An 18,739-nucleotide genomic window follows, 5' to 3' on the forward strand; every position below is an offset into this window, starting at 1 on the left:
ATCTTTATCCTTAATCGGCCGCCCGAGTGGCATTGGGATCTCTCAACATGCCCGAAGTAATAGATCTTTTATCCTCCGATCCTCCTATCCCGCCAAAACCCCAGCCGCGACAGCAAGCCGAACTCCCGTCGCGACGTGCATCCCACCAGCTTAATCCGATTTCGTCAGACCCGTTCGATACATCCCTGTTCGACTATGAAGACATCTTCGACAAGCCCGCCAAGAAACGGCGAGTGAGCGATCAAGACACTTCTTCTGTGCGAAAAAGCACCACGCCAAACGAGCCTCGAGATCCGGCTTCTACGGCAGAGCCGTGGTTCTCGATCTCCGATGATGATTTTGACCTGCCGCCAGTAAACACCGCGGCTAAAAAAACCACATCCCAGTCGCGTGTTAAAGAGTCGGATCCAATTGTCTTTACCTCTTCAGCTCCAGCTCCCTTGAAGCCTTCGTCGCGGAAACCGAATCTTTCAACCCGGGATATTATTGCGCTTGATGACGATGACTTACTGACGGATCCCATGAAACCTCCGCCCTCGAGTTTCCGAGGGCGTAGCGATATTGATGAATTCAGTGATCCATTTTCTCTCCCGGAGTTTTCTGACCTACTGAAAAAACCTACTGTCTCGAATACCATCTTCTCCGAGTCGACTGCTCGCCTGTTATCTCGCCTTGGCGAAGATACTTCAGGCCCCAGAACAAAGTCCGGTACTCGAAAACAGAAAGGCACTAGCTTGGAATCTAAGGCTGCAGAGGTCCTCTCCGACGATGAGATTCATGAACCAGTAGTACCCCGGAAGGCAGCGAAGAAGACAAGCAAGGTTACTCCCGCTGAAAAGGAAGCAAAGGCCAAAGCACGCGAAGAGGCAAAGCTACAGCGACAACGAGAACGCGAGCTGGAGAAAGAGCGCAAGCTCAAGCTCAAAGAGGAAAAAGCGAATGAGAAACAACGGGCTGCCGATATCGCGAGCGTCAACAAGCTGAAAGTGAACAAAAAGGATTCTACACCAGAGATGATCGTCGACATGGCTACATCTCTCGAGGACAGCAGCGTCGGCACTCAAACCGTCGAGTTCATGAAACGACTCGGCGTCCAACATACATTCTTCACAAGCGCAATTCCCCACGTAGTAAAATGGCGTCGCAAAATGAACGCCACATACAACAGAACCCTACGCCACTGGGAGCCCTGTCCATTATTTATTCAAAAGGAAGACCACGTGCTGTGTCTGTTATCCGCGCAAGAGTTCATCAAAATGATAACCCCCCACCAGACGACGAAGAAAGAGAAACCCTAGAAATCCACGTCCTCCGAATTAAAAGCGCCTACCCAGAGTGCAAACCCATCTACCTAATCGAAGGCCTGACCGCTCTGATGCGCAAAAACACAAACGCACGCAACAGAGCCTTCCAAGCCGAAGTCCTGCGCCAACTCGCTGAAACAACGGTACCAGAGGAACAGACCACATCCAACAGAGCCCGAAAACCAAAGAAAAAGCCGGATGCGACGCCTCTCGTCGACGATGAGACTGTCGAAGATGCTCTGCTCGAACTACAAGTCACGCACTCCTGTCTCATCCACCACACGACCGCGCCAGCCGACTCCGCGGAGTGGATCAAGAATTTCACCGAGCACATCTCGACAGTCCCGTACCGTCGTGAACGACAGGAAGCCCACAATGCTGCCTTCTGTATGGATACCGGGCAGGTGAAGACCGGCGCCGACAAGAAGGATACTTTCATCAAGATGATCCAGGAGGTTAGCCGCGTGACGGCTCCTATGGCTTATGGGATTGTGGGCCAGTATCCCTGTGTTGCGGATTTGACTCGTGGAATGCGGATGCATGGCCCTCTGATGCTGGAGGATATCAAGGTAGGTTTCTTTTTCTTTCAATCGCTATACTGGTTTTTCTCTATATCTATACTGGCTTTGCTCTTTTTTTCTGCCGGATTCTCTACTGACTGCTGTAGAAATCCGCGAATAAGAACGGCTCCCTGACGAATGCGCGCATTGGACCCGCTGCCAGTAAGCGGCTGTACAAAGTGTTCACTGGACTCGATCCGAGTTCAACGGACATTTAGGTTTGTTTTTGGCCTCATTTGGCTCATTTGGTTTTTTGGTTATCATTTCCATTTTTGGCTTGAGCTACTGCAGAGCGTAGCTTTGCATTCTGGACGCATCCAATTGGGGTGTCGGATTATCTTTTGGTTAATCACTCCAGTACGGAGTAGTTGGGCTTCTAATACTCTGCCTCGCCTCTCTTTTGGTTGGGGAATTGGATATTTCCCTGCAAATGAGATAGATTTTCTTGGCTATGAGGCTGCGGATGCCAGTTGGTGCAGGATGCAGTGATCACTTTCTTCTTTATGGAAATGTTGTATTTGGACATCCTCGTAATATGATAGAAAGTATTGAAACAATAAAGACTGCCTAGCTATATGCAAATGCCAGACCCACATCTATGCATAGAACCCATTATCAACGCCAATATAAACGCATATGTCAAAACATCAAGGACATACACAAGATCAAATCAAATGCTTCCATACTAAACACTAAACAACAACCCCCCTCCTCTTCCACCCCCTCCAAGCAGCCACCCAAGCCAGAACAGCAACCCATACACTAACCGTGCAGCCAGCAGCCCAGAACCCATAGCATCGCCATCCATGGCACTGACCATCAGCGCCATCACCGTCGCCCCGATCCATGGCTTTCTGATATGCCGCGGAGTAGATAATGCCCCAGAGTGCCGCACCAGCCGCAGGCATCATGGCAACGATACCCCAGTTTGTGGCGAAGTTCTCGACGCCCCAGACGACAGAGATGATGATAGGCGCGAGGGAGAAGGCGCTGCCGTATCCGAAGCCGATCAGCGCGGTTGTCAGGTTGAAGATGCCTGGGTGCGCTAATGGGAGAGGGGAGGCGAGGAGGAGGTAGCCTAGGGAGAGGAGGAAGGCTGAGGGGATGAGGAATGTCATGCGGGATAGAGTGAGACGCGAGGATGCAGGGGATGTGAGGGGCGCGTATCGGGCTCCTTCGGAAATCGAAGGGAAGAGGTGTGTTGCCGGGGGTGCGAAGAAGTCGGAAAGTGAGCCTGTTAGAAGGCGCGCGATGGTCGAGGTTAGGGCTATGGTTGTGACGTGGGTTGAGGGGGATCCGGCTGGGGGTGATGCGCCTGTGGGATAGGATTGAGGTGTGAGGGTTGGGATGATTGTGCCCAGCTATTTTGGATAATAGGTTAGTTATGGGTTGGAGTGAGATTGGAGACGAACTCACGTTGTTGATGTACGATTCGCCGGGGCCGGTGACCAAGAAAAAGCCTGCGGCCAGCCACCACATGGTCTTGTCTTGTAGGAATACACGGGTTTCATAGTTGAGCAGCCAGTTCCTCTTCCGGCGCTCCTCTTCCTCGCGCTCCTTCTCTAGCCTTTGCTGCTCACGTTCTTCATCGGAGAGGATTGATTGCTCCTCGTCAGATGAATCAGAGAACGTGCCGTACTCAATCGCTTGTGGTCGGAAGAAATCACTCTCCTCTAACAGTCCACTGCGCTCTAGTTCTTCAACCGTCTCATCAATATACTTATCATCATCCTCCACGATGCGCAAGGCAAAGGTACCGATGATACCAATCACCAGCAAAAGCAGCGCCAGAAAGACAAAGTATTTATAAACGTCGAGATCGCCGTGACTCCCATCCTCGAGGCGTTCATAGAACAGGTACGTCCCGAGCTGGCTCTGCCACATACCACTGAGACCGAACGCGGCAATCGGAACAGCAAGCATAATCCCCTTGTGCTTTCCCCTGCCAAAGTTCTTGGCGCACGTCGCAATAGCTGCTAGGTACATGCAGCTAGTCCCCATACCAATGGCGATAAACGCCACGATCATCACCCAGAATGGCTGACCGGAACCACCCGCATCAGCAGGTGGGCCACTTTTATATGTGAATGCAGCGAGGAGATACCCGACGCCAAACACCAGTCCCGAGAACATGGCCAGTGGCGATGGGCTGTAGCGGTCACACAAGTAGCCGAACAAGGGGACGGGAAGGTACATTGCGATCTCGGCAGCGATGGAAACGGCATTGACCTGGAGCTGCGAGTAATGGAGTCGGGTAAGGAGAAGATGGCCATACAGAGAGAAAGCAGTGATGCTGCCGGCTCCCAAGCTGCAAAACACGAATATAAGAGTCAGCTTCCAGGGTCCCAATGGAGATAGATCCTCTCGTAAGCATGACTGCAAGGAAGAAAAGTTTCACATACCAAGTAACAACACCCCAGCCAAAGCTGAGCACTCGGATAACCTCCTTTTGCATCCTCCGTCTGTCCCGCTCGACAATCTCTTCGACGACATCGCTCAACAGCCCATCATCACTCAGTCCGTCATTACCGGAGCTCCGTGAACCTCGTCGTGAGTATCGCCATGACGGCTCTGCGTTTCGGTCTGTTGTATTTTGTTCCGCATCAATATTTTGGAGGAGCGGGCGATTCGCGTCGAAATCGCGCTTATCGATTGTCATGGTGCCTTCTCCGCACCGGTTACGCTAGGCTGTGTAACCGACTCTTTGCCTGAGGGGAAGTGTAAGATGGGTGGTATAGATGGGTATGGAAGGCGGGAGGCGTTTGAGATAGAACTATATGGTGTTCACGATTTGGCCTGATATGTACGCTGAGTACGATTGTCCCTGTGATGGAGCTTCAAGGGTGGAGCGGTGTCTGCTGGGTGGATCCTGAGATTGCGTTGTTCAATGCTACGTCATTGGAGTTCAGCTTTTGATCCCGGAGAGTTATGTTCAATGTAGAATTGTAGGTAGGTAATATATGTGTTGCTCAAAAGGCGTAGTCGTCAAGGCAAGCTGAGGAGGACTTGAGCGGAGAGAGCGGAGAGAGTTGGAGTCATTACACGTGACTCATTCTACTATACCCGATCACGTCATTGTACGGAGTAAAGGGATACCTATATTGTGAGATAGTGGAAATGAAGGGAAATACACCATCTAGAGATAAAAAGGATATTCATGTACAAGTAAGACCATAGGATAACAACAGGCAGACCGAAAAAAAGGATTTGGAGACATTGGGGGGTATTATCAATATCAATAAAACAGAAAGAAAAGAAACTGATACACGCCCGAAAAAAAAAACAAGACAAAAAGGCTTCTGAGAAACAAAAAGAAGAAGAGAAAAACAAGGCCAAAGACAAAATAAAAACCTCAAACGACTCTAAATGCATCCAAGCGTTGACGGGGATCATAGAAACACCCATTGAAGGGCCGGGTCGTTATTTCGTAGTGCCGACGATCAGGCGGGATCAGGCACTGGTGCATATGAATGCTGGCGTTCCGATGTGGAAGGATCTACCCTCCGAACGCCACGTATCGGCAGTGGGCCGAGAGATGATAAAAACAAAAGAAAGCAAAAGGCGAAAAGGGAAAAGGAAAAGGAGCTAGAAACTGACTTCGCCCGCGTCGGTTTCTATCATGGTCTCATCCCAATATTGAGAAGAGGGTCGCTCACGAGCCTCGGGTTGAGAGCCCAGCGCGATGGCTTCACCTTCACCTCGTTCCACGAATTCCTCCAGACTGACCTCCTTCATAATTCGCTGGAAATACATTCGGAGTGTGCGGAGGCCACGCAGATATCCACGATCAATGTCGTGCGGGCTGTGAGGTGGGCATGGCGTATCCGGAGGAAGCTTGTCCTCGCCAGTGATGCAATTAGCGAAATCGACAATCTTCAGTTGAACGTTCAGTTTGCTCTGGCCGTCTGCATGGTTTCCATTTTTAGAACGCGGCGGTTCTTGCTGAGGTGGAGATTGTGGTTCTCCGTCATAAAGAATCAACAGACTGCTAGCATAGAGCCGGTAGCTACTCAACTGTCGAATCATGTGCTCTAACAAAGCTAATTTCTCCAGAATGACAGGGATCTTTTTAGCAACACTGGCATAGCTGACACCATCGTATAGGAATCGAGTCAGCGCATCCTGGAACTCACGACCAGATTTCAAATCTCGCCCGAAATACTTGTCTTCAAACATGTACTCCTGCTTCTTGACGTTCCAGGACTGCATGCCACAGAGCCGCACACCCAGCTGCTGCGAAGTAGTGGACTGACATTTCCGTCGCTGAGACTTCTTCTTCTTCTCATTCGCCTCGATACCATATTGTCGGGTGCCCATCTTCAAATCCAGCACGCATGGTTTATTCATACCAGCTGTCAGATCCTCAAGGAGGAGGAAGAACTGCACTCTTTCGTCCTTTCTCAGCTGCGCCTCTTTGGGGTTGCTGGGCAAGATCGTGTTGATAGGTTCCTGTGGTTTGAAGCGCGTTGGATCAGAAGTTCTACCGAAAGCAGCTTCGGTTGCGTGGCCACCATTGGTCGAGTTATTTTCCGACACTGGGACCGTGGAGGAACCATTCGACATTGAGGCATCGGCTTCCATGGAGAAAATCCCATCCTCCTTGTCACCGCCATAATCATCGTCATCGAAGAACATGAGTTCCCCATTGTTGTTAGAGTCCATGGTACCACGTCTCCGAAGGCCACTCCCGGAATGACGCCGTCTTGGGTGGTGAACCCGAGAGAGCGAGCTTGCTCGGTCAGGCTCTTCGGTCCGGATCTTCTCTAGGCGGTTTTGATTGGCTTCTAGGGCAGTCGAAGCCGACGATGAAAGAGCAGAGCCTTCACTAGGAGTCACCTTTATGTCAATCGCTTCTGTCTTTAGCGCCGCGACTGGGCTAGGGACTGGTCGTTGATTGGTAGCTGTGCAGTCTTCTGATAGATTCTCTCGACGGTGGGTGGCGCCCGGCATATCGGAATTAGCTCTTGGCAAATGGACATGACCACGAGCATGTCGACGATGATGATGAATGGCAGGAGGGCTGAATACCTCGCGGAGAACCTGCTCCTGAAGCTTGAGATTGACGGTCGTGGCGCCCCAGATCTTGGCCCGCTTACTCATAGGCGATGTATCAGACTCCGCTGACATACCTTTCAGACCGTCAACGGATCGTGCGCGGCTCATTGAAGCATCTGCTGTCCGCGGTCGCTGCTGACGGGTAAAAAGATCGGCAGGAATTATATGGCGATTGTTCTCAAGAATGACCTTGGGGATGACTCCTGTGACTTGGGACTGGCTAACAATTCGCTGTGGCGGTTGTTGCTTTGCTGACTCTGGAGGCTCAGAGCTGGGCGTTGAAGTTCCATTGGCTGTCGGATCTGGAATTATTTTATCGGCAGAATCGACCTGGTCCTTTCGTTTGGATGTCTTCGAAAAGGTGACATTCAACACTCCGATGTACCTGATCAAAATATTAGTATTTAATATGCTGATAACCGTCTGATTTTCGTGGAATTGATTTTACATACTTGGGAAGAAATACCAACATATCTGGGTGCCTCAGTTCAATGCGTTCGTAGAACTCGTTCTCTCGGTTGTTCAACTGCTTGCATACAGCGCGTCTGGAAAAGCGGAAAACAGTTGTGTGCCCGCCAACCTGATGTCGATAGGGCTTCAATTCCACGGCACCAAGAGGCCCCGGGGGCGGGGGTTTGGGACGAGAGAGAAGCCGAGAAGGCTGGGTGGGTGTGGCACTCGGGGTTTCCACCTCGTCAGCAGATGGGATACTTTCATCCGCTGATTGGGGTTCGACTTCGGAATCGTAGATTGAATCGCTGCATTCAGAGATGGTACTCAAAGGCTTTTCTGGCACATTCTCTCGTTGAGAATGGATATCGCCATAAAGGATCTTACTTTCATTCTTAGATCGAAAGGATATATCCACATGGCTGATTTCCTTTTTGGGAGAATCGCTACGCTCTTGAGGTACTAACATCAGCTCATGACCTTTCTCCGCAGCCGACAGCTGACCCGGCTGTACATGAAGAGGGCTATCGGGAAATTGTTGCAGGCCCTCAACCCCATCAGGTACCGTACGCTCGTGAGGGAAGTAAACGGCAGAAGAAATCTGCTCGTTTTCTTCCTCCTCAACCTGACCACGCTCCTCTTCCTCGAAAGAGTTAGACGGGGATACCTCGGCATGAAGATCGCTCTGGAAGTAGTCACGGGCGCGCTCTGAATATTGAGTTGGAATGCTTCTTGAGAAAGAGGACCCATGGCTACCACCAGGCGTGAGATGAAAGTTTCGGATCTCCTCTAGCAAGCTGCGAGGCAAGGCTGTAGGGCCACGCTTGGAGGGGTCATCATCGTATGTGGTCTGAGATAATTCAGCCGGGGGAGGTTGGAAAGACGGCGCATCGCCAAGTGCGGAGAGTGATGTGCTTTTATGAAGCGACGTTTCCTGCTCTGAGCGATATGATTCTTGTTCATGTTCCATGATGCGATCCTTCGACTCCAACGTCTCATCTTGTGGTCGGCCGCGATCCTCCCGTCGTTTGCGATCCGGCGAAGAAGTAGTGTTTTCTTTGAAAAGGCCCAGGTAGTGGCTAGACTTACGGCTGCGCACATTAGAGGCCGGCTCCGGGTTGGTAAAATTGGCCTCAATCGAGCTGTCAACTCGGCCACGACGGCCTCTGCTGGGGCTTCGCTCAAGCGCCACAGGGGCCTGAGGTTTTTCTTCTTTCGGACTGTATGATAAGAGATCCTGACTGATCTGAGAGCCCTCGTGGCCAGAGGTTGGGATAGTCAAAGAGTGAGAGGTACGGGAGACATCATCTAATGCAGACGGGAACAATTTCCGCTCAGGTAAAGTGCCTTGGAACCGACTGGTCTTCGTACCTGTGTTATCCCATGGCACCTTGTATCGCTGGGATCCGGCCAAATGAGGCGGCGCACACGTCTCTACCTCGGTTTTCTTTGAGCGACCAGTCGGCGAGGTCGATGTGCGCAGCAGAGACAAACGAGGGAGGTCGGTGGATGAGAAGAGGGTCGAGGAACGCAACGGAGAGGTTCTGTGGACGTCAACTTCCATGCGGGAAGGGTCGACGCTATAACGATGGGGAGAGACCTTGGAGAATGCACTTGGAGACACGGATGCATCGTCAAGGCTAGGAATCAAGTTGACCTGGCGTTCATTGCCCAAGGCCTTTTCGGGGGGTAGTTGTGGGGTAGTGGCGGCACTATCAGAGGGGAGGTAATGAGTAGCGAAGATACTGTCACGTTCGGACAGTTGAGGCCTGTAGACAATATCAGGCTGCGCGGTGTTCTCCGGAGGTGTGGTAGCGGTTCTTTTTAGAGGGAATATTCGGGAGACGGGCTGAGACCAGGAATGGGCGGTGGGGGATTCCGCGCGCGACGGTGATAAAACCTCCCCAGAGCCCCGAGACAAATGAGCTTGCGGCAAATGGTGACGTGGGCCACCCCCGATGATATTGGAGCAATCATGTTGGGCCGGTGTAGCAGGTGTCACCAGGGGACTAGGCAAGGTATCTTCGGGAACGGACGGCGAGTTTGACATGGGGAGGACATTGGTCAAGCACAGGACGGGATGGTATGGAAGCGGAAACCGGAATGGTTGGGCGTAAGTAAAAAAAAAAAGGAAGATTTAAGACTAAGAGAGAAGCCTAGAACAAGGAAGAAAGATAGGCGGGTTAGAGGAATGTCTATCTATTGGCAATCAAGGGGAAAGAGTTATGGGCACGTTGAGGCAGACAGAGATCTTACAGGCTAAAGGAAAAGCCGCAAATCGGTGAGAAGGCCGGAGGATCAAAAGAGTCAAGGGGAGTTGCAGGGAAAGGGAAATTTGAAGTTTGCGAGAGACAGGCCTTGGGATCGTCACCGCCCTTGAGTGGATCCGATTTGGGCCAAGATTGGGATAAAAATGGGATGAAAATGGGATGAAGATGATATTGGAGATTGAGAAGGAGAGGAAGAGGCAGATCAAGGTAAAGAAAGATGAAGTCATAAGAGAAATATATGGGAGTCCATGGCACGAGACAGTCCAAGTACAGGTTCTATAAGCACCCGGCCTATCATTGTGCAACGTCTTACGAACTTCCTGACTACTGACTGCTAGGGTTCCTAGACTAGAGATTGAGATTATTATACTAGATTGAATCGAGATCTTGGGATGATATTTAGGGATATTAGGGATATAATAGGATATAATAGGATATAATAGGTATTGTACAAAGTACGAAGTAAACTCCCAAGGTTCTCTATTATGAGATCTATCAACTTCTACAAACCAAATATTTATGGCTATATCTTTTGATTCTTACCTGCCAATCATCTGTCTCAATTCATAGTGTGCAGCCATGTCGATCGCTAATAGGTGATTCACGGGACATTTCTGTAACATTGACATCTCGACATCTTACATCTTGATATCTTAATATCTTAGGACGGAGTACTCCGTACTCCGTACCTCAATAAATATTAAATACTAGTCTAGTCTGGGGTTAAGCTCGTAGACTAAAACGACCAAGGCTTTTCTTCTCACCAGATGGCCCCATAAGGGAACTAAAAGAACTAAAGCCCCCCACTTCGAAAAGCCACGACCTTATCTCCAGAGATATAAAAGGTACTAGTATACCCATAGATATGTATGGATTTATACTGGATTACTCCCTATTGGTAACCTCAGCACACTTGATTATATTAAAATGGATAATCCAAGACAGGAAACACACAAATTCAATCCAACAGCGCCTAAGATGTGATTGTGATGAGATAAAGTGATTGGCAGCCGAGCGCGTCGTGACCCAACCAGAGTGCTCGGCGATGTGAAACAGATGCATTAGGGGCCAAGGAAGAGACTAGGATGGTGTTTCTCAACGAACCAGCTTCTTCGTAGAAGAAAAGGAGAGGAGATCCCCGCAGACCTCCGACTTTTGTACTCCCCGCTGACAAGGCTCCTATGGTCTACGACTCCTTAGTTTACTGTCGGCCTCCTTCCACCATGCGCCTTCTTTCACACTTGAGGCCCTATAGGCACTGGGACCTTATACCTTCCATTTCCCATCGCATGTCCTTGAGTTCTCCCTTTTCGTTCATCCCATGAGAAAGCCGTTGAGTCGTATGTCATACAAGGTTCTTCCTTCAATTATCTACCTTGCGATCAAGGCCAAATCTACTATTTTACTCTTGAGAAGATCTCCATCAGAGTTATATCCATTCACTTGATAGGAGGTTCCCGAGAAATATACTGCCTTCAAAATGAGTCGCTTGAACGTGGATACAGGAGGAAATCACGAGAGGTATTCGTTTATGGAAACACCACTCGAAATGCACCCGTCATCGCACCAACAGGGTCTATCAGCACTTCCTCTAGCGGGCGCGAATGTGCACCCACAGCATCCTGCAGTGGAAGAACCACCGAAAGAGCGACAGCGAGCATGGTCTTATGCACCGAGTGAGAAAGAACAATTTCAGCATCAGGGGATAATCCCGGACTATGCCAATTGTCCGCCCCTCGAGCAGCACCCGGCCAATTATGCGCCTTTGGTCCAAAGCCAGGAGCAGCAGCAGCAGCAACATGGCACTTCAATGTCTCCTCAGACGTCTACAATCGCGCCCGAGCACCAACAACACCATACCCAATCTTATACCAGCCAGTCTTTTACAAACATAGCCGAACAGCAGAGTCACACGGTTTCTCCCCAGGAATATGCGAGTCAATCGTATGCAAATATACCAGAGCAACAGCAGCACCAATGGCACCAACAGATTGGCATGACCATATCTCCTCAGTATGCGAACATACCCGAACGACAGCAGAACAGCACCCCGATGTCTCCCCACTCATATGCGAGTCATCCATATGCGACGCAGTCATACCACATCCCGAATCAACAGCGCGAAATACCCTCCCAGAAATATGCCTCGTATACCGAAACCCCCAGCTCGCCACCCCCGAACTCACCAGGGCCACTGCCCCTGAAAGTAAGCCCCGAAGGTCCACCACGAAGCGAAAGCGTGCCCATTGTTCCCGACGAGAATCCCCTACAGTCACCCATATCGCCCTATTTTCCTCCGATTACTAGACCGAGAACATCGCATGCTCCCCAGCCGGATGATCTGAGCTCATACCACCAGCCCGGCCAAACAACCCATCCAAACCAGGAGATAAAGGGCGGAGGATGGAGCAACGGACTGTGCGAATTTTCGAATTTCGGAATCTGCTGTCTAGGACTGCTATGTCCGTGCATTTTGTATGGGAGAACGCAACACCGACTCTCGATGAAATCGAGAAAGGAAGACCCGACCAACATGCTCGGCTATGAGACCTGCAACGGGTCGTGCACGGCGATGGGACTACTATGCGGATGTCAATGTAAGCCGAAGTCCAATTTCAACCTCAGTTCCAAGCTTGAGTGAATATCGCGACCGAGCAACTGAGAAGGAAAAAAAAAGCATCATTCTAACATCAGCACAACAGGGTTACTGGCCACGGTCCAACACACTAGAACGAGAAAGGCATATGGCATTCAGGGTAGTATCGCATCGGACTGCGTGCGGGCAACCTGTTGTACATGCTGCACATTGATTCAGGACGAGAAGGAGATCCAGAAGCGCGAGGAGTATCGCTCGCGAGCGGCTAGGGAACGGGGGGCGACTCTGCTCTCGCCGTATACTACTCCCGGGCCAATGTCGTATGGCCCGCCACGGAGATAATGCGCCATGGCTAGCGAAGAGCAGGCTTCGATGGCGTGGAGTGTCTATACATGTATATAGTTTATGCATTGTGATGTAATAGCGTTTATCATTTGATGTATCTTTTTATTTACTCTTAGGGACAGAGGACTCCGTAGCCTGTCAGCTTTGTCAATCTACAGGCAAGAATTCAAGACTGAAGCCGGCAGTTACGTACGAAATCTACTGCTCTCATCAATGTTGCAGACAATTGTATGCGGTTGGTGGCATGTGATTTATCATATTGCCACCTACGTTGGAAACAGGGCATGGTGAGGGTTGAGATCAGGTTAGGCACAAGCAGAGAACAAAACAGGAAAAATGGATTAAATCTAGTAGAATCAACGAGAAAATGCGTATGTTCATCTCTAAGCATTTATTTTAGCCTAACAACATGTAATCCTATCGCCATAGGTATCCACTCAAGCCCTAGAGTTTGACAGCCAATAATTGAACCCTTTCGCGACATTTACTAGCTACATATGTCCATAGACGAGTACGAACCATTAAACCTTCAATAAGAGTATTCAAGGGTCTCGCCCACCACATATCAATCCCAGACTGGGCATTCGAGCCATGATAGCAGGCCACCCTCCAAGGTATGGAAGGTAGCAATTCAGGTCGCAATTTAAGGTAGAGTACAGAGTACTACCAATAGTCGCCCCTGGGATGTACCATATCAATAAACTCGAGAGAGATCGTGCGATCGCACGATCGGACAAACCAAACTGGCGGGTCGACACCGATCTCACCGGGGATGGGTCGATGCGCCACGATGATCCACTAAGTGGCTCGCCCATTCCCTCTGAAGAGTCTATGGAGTCCCTTATGTGCATCCGACACTGCAGCACCGGCTGTCAAGCTAGCCATGATACTATGCAAGGCGATGCATTGAAGGGGCGCATGGACCGTAGATATATCTTCACGTTAAAACTGATGCATCAATTAGTAACGGGGGATCTCTTCCCCGGAAAAGGTTGATACTAGTTGTCAAAGCCCTTGTTGTTTCCTGAGTAGGGTTTGACTAGTTGCTCTGACGTTAATCGGCTAATATGTAAGGGTGGGATATATATCAGCTACTACTGTGGGAGAGCAGCCATTCCTTAAGGTTATATTCAAGGTGAGACCTGTTCATTTCCTTGTTCGCTTCTGTGTATATATCCTGCGTCACGCTGATATTGGTGCCTCCACTCATTTGGGGAGTCACTCTATACTTGGTGATACGTGCAATATGGCGGATTCAGTGGCTTGGATTCCGCATCATCTCTCGGAAGATCAACGGCAGCGGTCTTTTTGTGGATGACTGGCTCATTATCATTGCGTTGGTGAGAAGCACGCCTTGATTGTTTATGACAAGGCTAACTTGCAAACAGATCTTCGAATACGGTATATCGATAGCCGGAGTTGTTTGTACGTCGAATATCATTCACCTAAACCAGCCAGGAGCTAACGCACGGCAGTACTCTACAATGGACTCGGAACCCATATCGTCGAGATCTCCCCCGAACAGCTCGTTATCTACTTGAAGGTATGGAATTACATCCGATTCGCTATGAAACGCATGCGTGTACTAATAGACCCACAGACACTGTTTACAGGCTCGATCCTCTATACCGGCTGCATTGCAAGCATCAAACTATCCATCCTGATGCTTTACCGCAGACTGTTCCCTGCCAAGAGCATGAAGTACGCCGTCAATCTGCGGTATTCTCGCGGGCTGCTTTATTTGCATCCCAACCGAGAAGCTGTGGCATCCCATGCTACCAGGTGGTTGCATGAATCGTCAAAATTCTATTACGGTCTTCAAGTCCCCAACATCGCAACGGACGCAATCATCCTCCTGATGCCTATGCACATTGTGTGGACTCTTCCCATCTCCAAGGTCCAGAAGCTTGGTCTTTCCGGGATTTTTATTCTGGGAGTCTTGTAAGATTTTGCTGTCTCTATTCCAAGTATTCTTCTAATTAATGCAGAACTTTAATATTCGACATCATTCGTCTGGTCGTCCTGATTCAGCTTTCCACCCAGGGTGAAGACATTACCTGTACGTGAAATTACTCTCCAACCTACATATGAGGGCTCCTCACTGATATAAAAACAGATAACCAAGTCCCAGCAAGCGTGTGGACTTGCATCGAGCCCGCTGTCGGAATAGTTGCCGCCTGTCTGTCAAATATGCGGCCTTTGTTCAAGGTCATTCATACCAAAGTCTGGTCTAGGCTTTCCAGCCGATATGCCACCCACACGAACAATCCCAGCGATTCACAGATTAACGAGAAGGGTATTTGGCCGCGACAGACACCTAGCCCGAGTAATTCGCCCAGTCCTAGTGGTGATTTCAACCAGTCGCCTACTCATAATCAGTCTGCTGTGTAAGATAGGATCGAAACTACATCTATATGGATCGGAGTTTTTCTTCTGCTTTTCTATCAAAGGGGGAGGTACCATATCATTCATTCTTTTTTGCCTTTTGTATTTTTACCTACGGCGAGAAAGCCAGGATCGCTTTGTTAGAAATTTTCTAGATCTTTAAGAGGAATCGAACACAAAGAATCCAAACAAAGTTATTATCTTTTGTCTCTATTAAGTAATTCTCAGCCAATCGACAAAGTCGTTGACTCAGTGCAACTAGCAGTACCAGAGACACGAAAGAGTGAAATAACCACCCGAGGAGAAATGACAAGAAAACAAAGGCTTTTCATAGCCTTTGGTGCCTTTATTTCTCCACGGAAAGGAGTTCAATGTTCAGCTAGCTGAATATCAACCGGAAATTTCATAAATAGCTCCCATTGCAGCAATTTCCCGAGTAAATCGATCAAGCAACCCACATTCAGCCCTCTAAGAATAAGGTCCGCACTCTCATTTTCTTTCAGTCCGGTCTATTTAGAAAGACCCAGGTGAGTTCCAATTCCCGACCCTGCTTAGCCTTGAGTTTCTAAAAGATGTATAACTGTGAGCCAGCACGCTCGCCGTGGCAAAAAAGCTTCCAAATGGAGGGCCGCATTTTTGTGAAACAGGCAGAGGCTCTGGCTAATTACACCAGAAAACATCCGGAAAATTATGATTATGAGCAAAACTGCAATGTTCATAGAGGGCTTATCAGACTATGGTCTCAAATAGCGCGAGTGAAAGGCACTGGGCTTGATATGGTTGCGGAAACCCCAAGATGTTCTCTCGTTCTTAAGCAACGCAGCTATTGGTTCATCCGGGATCTTGCAGACCAGACTGAGTTTGAAGACGATTGCGATGAGATAGAGGCCCGCCTGGAGGCACTGGCGGTAAAGGTCCAACAACGCGAGTTAGAGAACCTTTGGATTGCTGGAGTCCTTGAGTCGACGGCTTTGCATATTCAGGACAAATTCCATGTATAGATTATATATCTTGTTGGAATTGGTGTGTAAATTTGTATGGATTCAGCCACGATGACCAATACCATAAATTCGAGCCTTTATTGTTACATCATATAGAGTTTTTATTTCAGCCTTAATATATAAGCCCGATAGCATCTTTCATTATCACATCAACTCAACACTATATTCGTCGCTAGTACATCTATGGCCTCATCCTCAAATTGCCTCCTATGCGGAGTGCAGCTTTTGAGGATTACTGACTTCCAACATATAAATTCACTCCGTCGCATTGATTTGGTACAAGAAAAACAATGGAAGCACCATAAGAAGGCCAAGCTTAAACATGTGATGGTCCCATCAAAGGAGGTAGAGGAGGCAGAATTCACGAAGTATCCCAACATGTGGACATGCATGTGTCGAGCTAGTGAGTTTTATAATCGCGCCCTAGACCCAGTTTACCCTAACAGACACAGTTATCAAAGAGCCCGATAGCAAATACTTTCTGAGCGGTATCACTGCATTTGAAGGAGGATACCCTAATCCCGGGATTATTCCAAAAAGCCCCGGCATGGCGCGAATTGGTGGAGAAGACTTGAAAACCCCCGATACGACGACTCCTTCATTCAATTCTATCCAGCAATACTCTAAAGACAACCGAGAGAGTACAAACGCAAAAATGTCGGATTCGTTGTCCATGCGCACTGCTGGGTTTTTCTTAACCACATCATATCAACGACACTGATCGAGAGCAAAATGGAGAAATTCGTTCGCGCTGCCCGACAATACTGGCGTAGCCGCGGATCGTGGGGAGCTAATGATTATCCGTTCAGGATATTGAAGCGTAGGCAGACGAGACTTAGGACTCGGTCGGGATATTGGCAGTGGAAGGATTGGGATCCAAAGGACTCCAAACATGCCTGTGATATTTACAGGAGTCCTCTCATAGTGCCCGAAGTTCAAAGAGCAATTGAAAGCGCAAGGAAGACCAAGAAGGAACGTGTGCAATCCCGTTACAGTGACGTGCCATTGGAAGTTGCGATTATGATTGCCGATTTCATCTGCCCTGTTGACTATACACCGGCTGATTTGAAGAACACACGGAATATGCTTTCTGTATTGCAGTGGACATTGCCTGATTGGTTTTGGAAGAGGCGGCTAAAAGAGGAGATCTTCATTGAGTTGAACTCACTCAGGGAGGCCAACTGTTCAATCGATTGGCAGGGCCTACGGCTTGATTTGATGGGTCTTGTTTTTGATAAGAACTGGTATGTTTTAAGCGGTTTGCCGAATCGTGACCGAGTGCTTGGCTTTATGACGGGTATCAAGTCGCATTTTCTCGAAATGCGTTGAGGGTGGAATGAATTAGGAGGACTTGCTATATTAGTGATGTGAAATGAATCGCCAGTTAGGTATAACGGACTGTGATGTCTCCTTATGAATGTCAGTACTGCTATCTCTTGTTACGCTTGTATTTGTAGAAGCGCTAATCACAAGGTGGAGTTATCCGTAGATTGCCAGGTACCGGGTACTTTATACTAACATCGCCATTTGAAGGTCAGGCAATGCGCTACGCCCAAGCGAATATGCCTATTGCCCACGCCGTAATTACAGACGTGAACGGTTAACATCAAATATGTGCGGAGTATGTCCTACACGTAGCAGGCGCTAAGACAGCATCCCCGCCCACATGACTCGAGCGTGTGGACGTCAAAGCTCCGATACTCGGTCCAACGCTTATCCAAACCCCGAAGTGGGAATTGGGCTGCACGGTCTAATGCCAAATGTACTTTTTGTATACTAGTATGCAGCCCAACTCCCGATAAGGTTGGGCCGTGCGTTAAGCCGAATAGAGGCGTCTGCGGGTTCTTAAGAGGCGTTTTCTCCTTTGTTTTTGTTTTTGCCTGAATATGCTCCCTTGAGATTTACGACCTTCACGTACACCCAACATGCGCGGTCTCGACGATAGCACTGATGTATTTATACGTACTGGCCAAAAGGCCCAGAAACATGTGCGGCTTGCTTGGGAGGGCTTCATCAATTTTGCGGCACGGGATAACGTTCTCGAGGTTGCGTTGGGTTTGATGTGAGCTCTCCCTATCGCATAAAACTAATCAAAATGCTAACATCTCAAAAGTATAGCCAATGCGTTCACTAAAGTCGTCACATCTTTCGTCACAGACATAATTCTGCCGATTGTCTCTCTACTGCCATTCCTGAACCGAAACATGGACCAGAAATTCGCCGTTCTCTCCAAGGGTCCGACCTACGACCAGCAGAATGGGTATAATACCCTATATCAAGCGAGAGAAGATGGAGCACTGGTTCTGGCTTATGGGTATGTAGACCCACCTCAGATACTCATGGAAGGTCTCTCCCATCGATGAGTTTTAACACAACCTTTATGCAGACTGTTTGCCGAGACAGTTCTCAACTTCCTGGGTGTCAGTCTTACTCTATACGCGGTCGGAAATATGTACATGATGATCTTTCCCGACAAGATCATCAAGCCTACTGTCCGGTGTCCATACTGCAGGCAGTATATCAGTAAATCGGTAAGTAGTTTGATCAGGTGTGAGTTTTACCTCGGCTAATTGTTGATTGTCCAAAGGCGCTTCGCTGTCGTCATTGCTCAACATGGCAAGACGGAAGGGAAGACGAGCCTCGGAGTGATAAAAGCTCTCGCGAGGAACTGGCTAATGCCGAGCCGAGTCGTGCTGGGCAAATTTCCTAGGTTGTACTAGATGACGGTGGATTTGTGAGGTACTGTTACCCTCACGAGGGCGCACGTGAGGGT

At 49.0% G+C, this 18,739-nt stretch overlaps 8 protein-coding genes across 8 annotated transcripts; 6 read left to right on the top strand and 2 right to left on the bottom strand.

Annotated features, from left to right (window-relative positions):
- Positions 1 to 47: 47 nt before the first annotated feature.
- Positions 48 to 2,082, top strand: N7518_001793 (uncharacterized protein; the record flags this gene model as incomplete). Its single annotated transcript, XM_057182721.1, has 3 exons — positions 48 to 1,227; positions 1,275 to 1,873; positions 1,972 to 2,082. 3 exons carry the CDS (start codon positions 48 to 50, stop codon positions 2,080 to 2,082), a joined length of 1,890 nt encoding a protein of 629 aa, XP_057044171.1.
- A 474-nt stretch (positions 2,083 to 2,556) lies between these two features.
- N7518_001794 (MFS transporter) lies at positions 2,557 to 4,523 on the bottom strand (the record flags this gene model as incomplete). Its single annotated transcript, XM_057182722.1, has 3 exons — positions 2,557 to 3,225; positions 3,281 to 4,172; positions 4,267 to 4,523. The coding sequence occupies 3 exons, from the start codon at positions 4,521 to 4,523 to the stop codon at positions 2,557 to 2,559; spliced, it is 1,818 nt and encodes a 605-aa protein (XP_057044172.1).
- A 926-nt stretch (positions 4,524 to 5,449) lies between these two features.
- N7518_001795 (inositol polyphosphate kinase KCS1) lies at positions 5,450 to 9,419 on the bottom strand (the record flags this gene model as incomplete). The annotated part of the gene is made up of 2 exons (XM_057182723.1): positions 5,450 to 7,304; positions 7,372 to 9,419. 2 exons carry the CDS (start codon positions 9,417 to 9,419, stop codon positions 5,450 to 5,452), a joined length of 3,903 nt encoding a protein of 1,300 aa, XP_057044173.1.
- A 1,700-nt stretch (positions 9,420 to 11,119) lies between these two features.
- Positions 11,120 to 12,577, top strand: N7518_001796 (DUF614 domain protein; the record flags this gene model as incomplete). Its single annotated transcript, XM_057182724.1, has 2 exons — positions 11,120 to 12,236; positions 12,342 to 12,577. The coding sequence occupies 2 exons, from the start codon at positions 11,120 to 11,122 to the stop codon at positions 12,575 to 12,577; spliced, it is 1,353 nt and encodes a 450-aa protein (XP_057044174.1).
- Positions 12,578 to 12,864: 287 nt separating this feature from the next.
- On the top strand, positions 12,865 to 14,971 carry N7518_001797 (uncharacterized protein; the record flags this gene model as incomplete). Its single annotated transcript, XM_057182725.1, has 7 exons — positions 12,865 to 12,867; positions 13,840 to 13,920; positions 13,969 to 14,005; positions 14,056 to 14,123; positions 14,181 to 14,521; positions 14,569 to 14,639; positions 14,697 to 14,971. The coding sequence occupies 7 exons, from the start codon at positions 12,865 to 12,867 to the stop codon at positions 14,969 to 14,971; spliced, it is 876 nt and encodes a 291-aa protein (XP_057044175.1).
- A 566-nt stretch (positions 14,972 to 15,537) lies between these two features.
- On the top strand, positions 15,538 to 15,966 carry N7518_001798 (uncharacterized protein; the record flags this gene model as incomplete). Its single annotated transcript, XM_057182726.1, has 1 exon — positions 15,538 to 15,966. One exon carries the CDS (start codon positions 15,538 to 15,540, stop codon positions 15,964 to 15,966), a length of 429 nt encoding a protein of 142 aa, XP_057044176.1.
- Positions 15,967 to 16,293: 327 nt separating this feature from the next.
- Positions 16,294 to 17,295, top strand: N7518_001799 (uncharacterized protein; the record flags this gene model as incomplete). The annotated part of the gene is made up of 3 exons (XM_057182727.1): positions 16,294 to 16,369; positions 16,419 to 16,653; positions 16,878 to 17,295. The coding sequence occupies 3 exons, from the start codon at positions 16,294 to 16,296 to the stop codon at positions 17,293 to 17,295; spliced, it is 729 nt and encodes a 242-aa protein (XP_057044177.1).
- Positions 17,296 to 17,891: 596 nt separating this feature from the next.
- Positions 17,892 to 18,676, top strand: N7518_001800 (MscL family protein; the record flags this gene model as incomplete). Its single annotated transcript, XM_057182728.1, has 4 exons — positions 17,892 to 18,028; positions 18,080 to 18,280; positions 18,353 to 18,497; positions 18,554 to 18,676. 4 exons carry the CDS (start codon positions 17,892 to 17,894, stop codon positions 18,674 to 18,676), a joined length of 606 nt encoding a protein of 201 aa, XP_057044178.1.
- Positions 18,677 to 18,739: the final 63 nt, after the last annotated feature.

The sequence above is a fragment of the Penicillium psychrosexuale genome, assembly GCF_028828465.1.
Source record: "Penicillium psychrosexuale strain IBT 29551 chromosome Unknown utg000002l, whole genome shotgun sequence".
In the NCBI taxonomy this organism is placed as follows: Eukaryota; Fungi; Ascomycota; class Eurotiomycetes; order Eurotiales; family Aspergillaceae; genus Penicillium; species Penicillium psychrosexuale.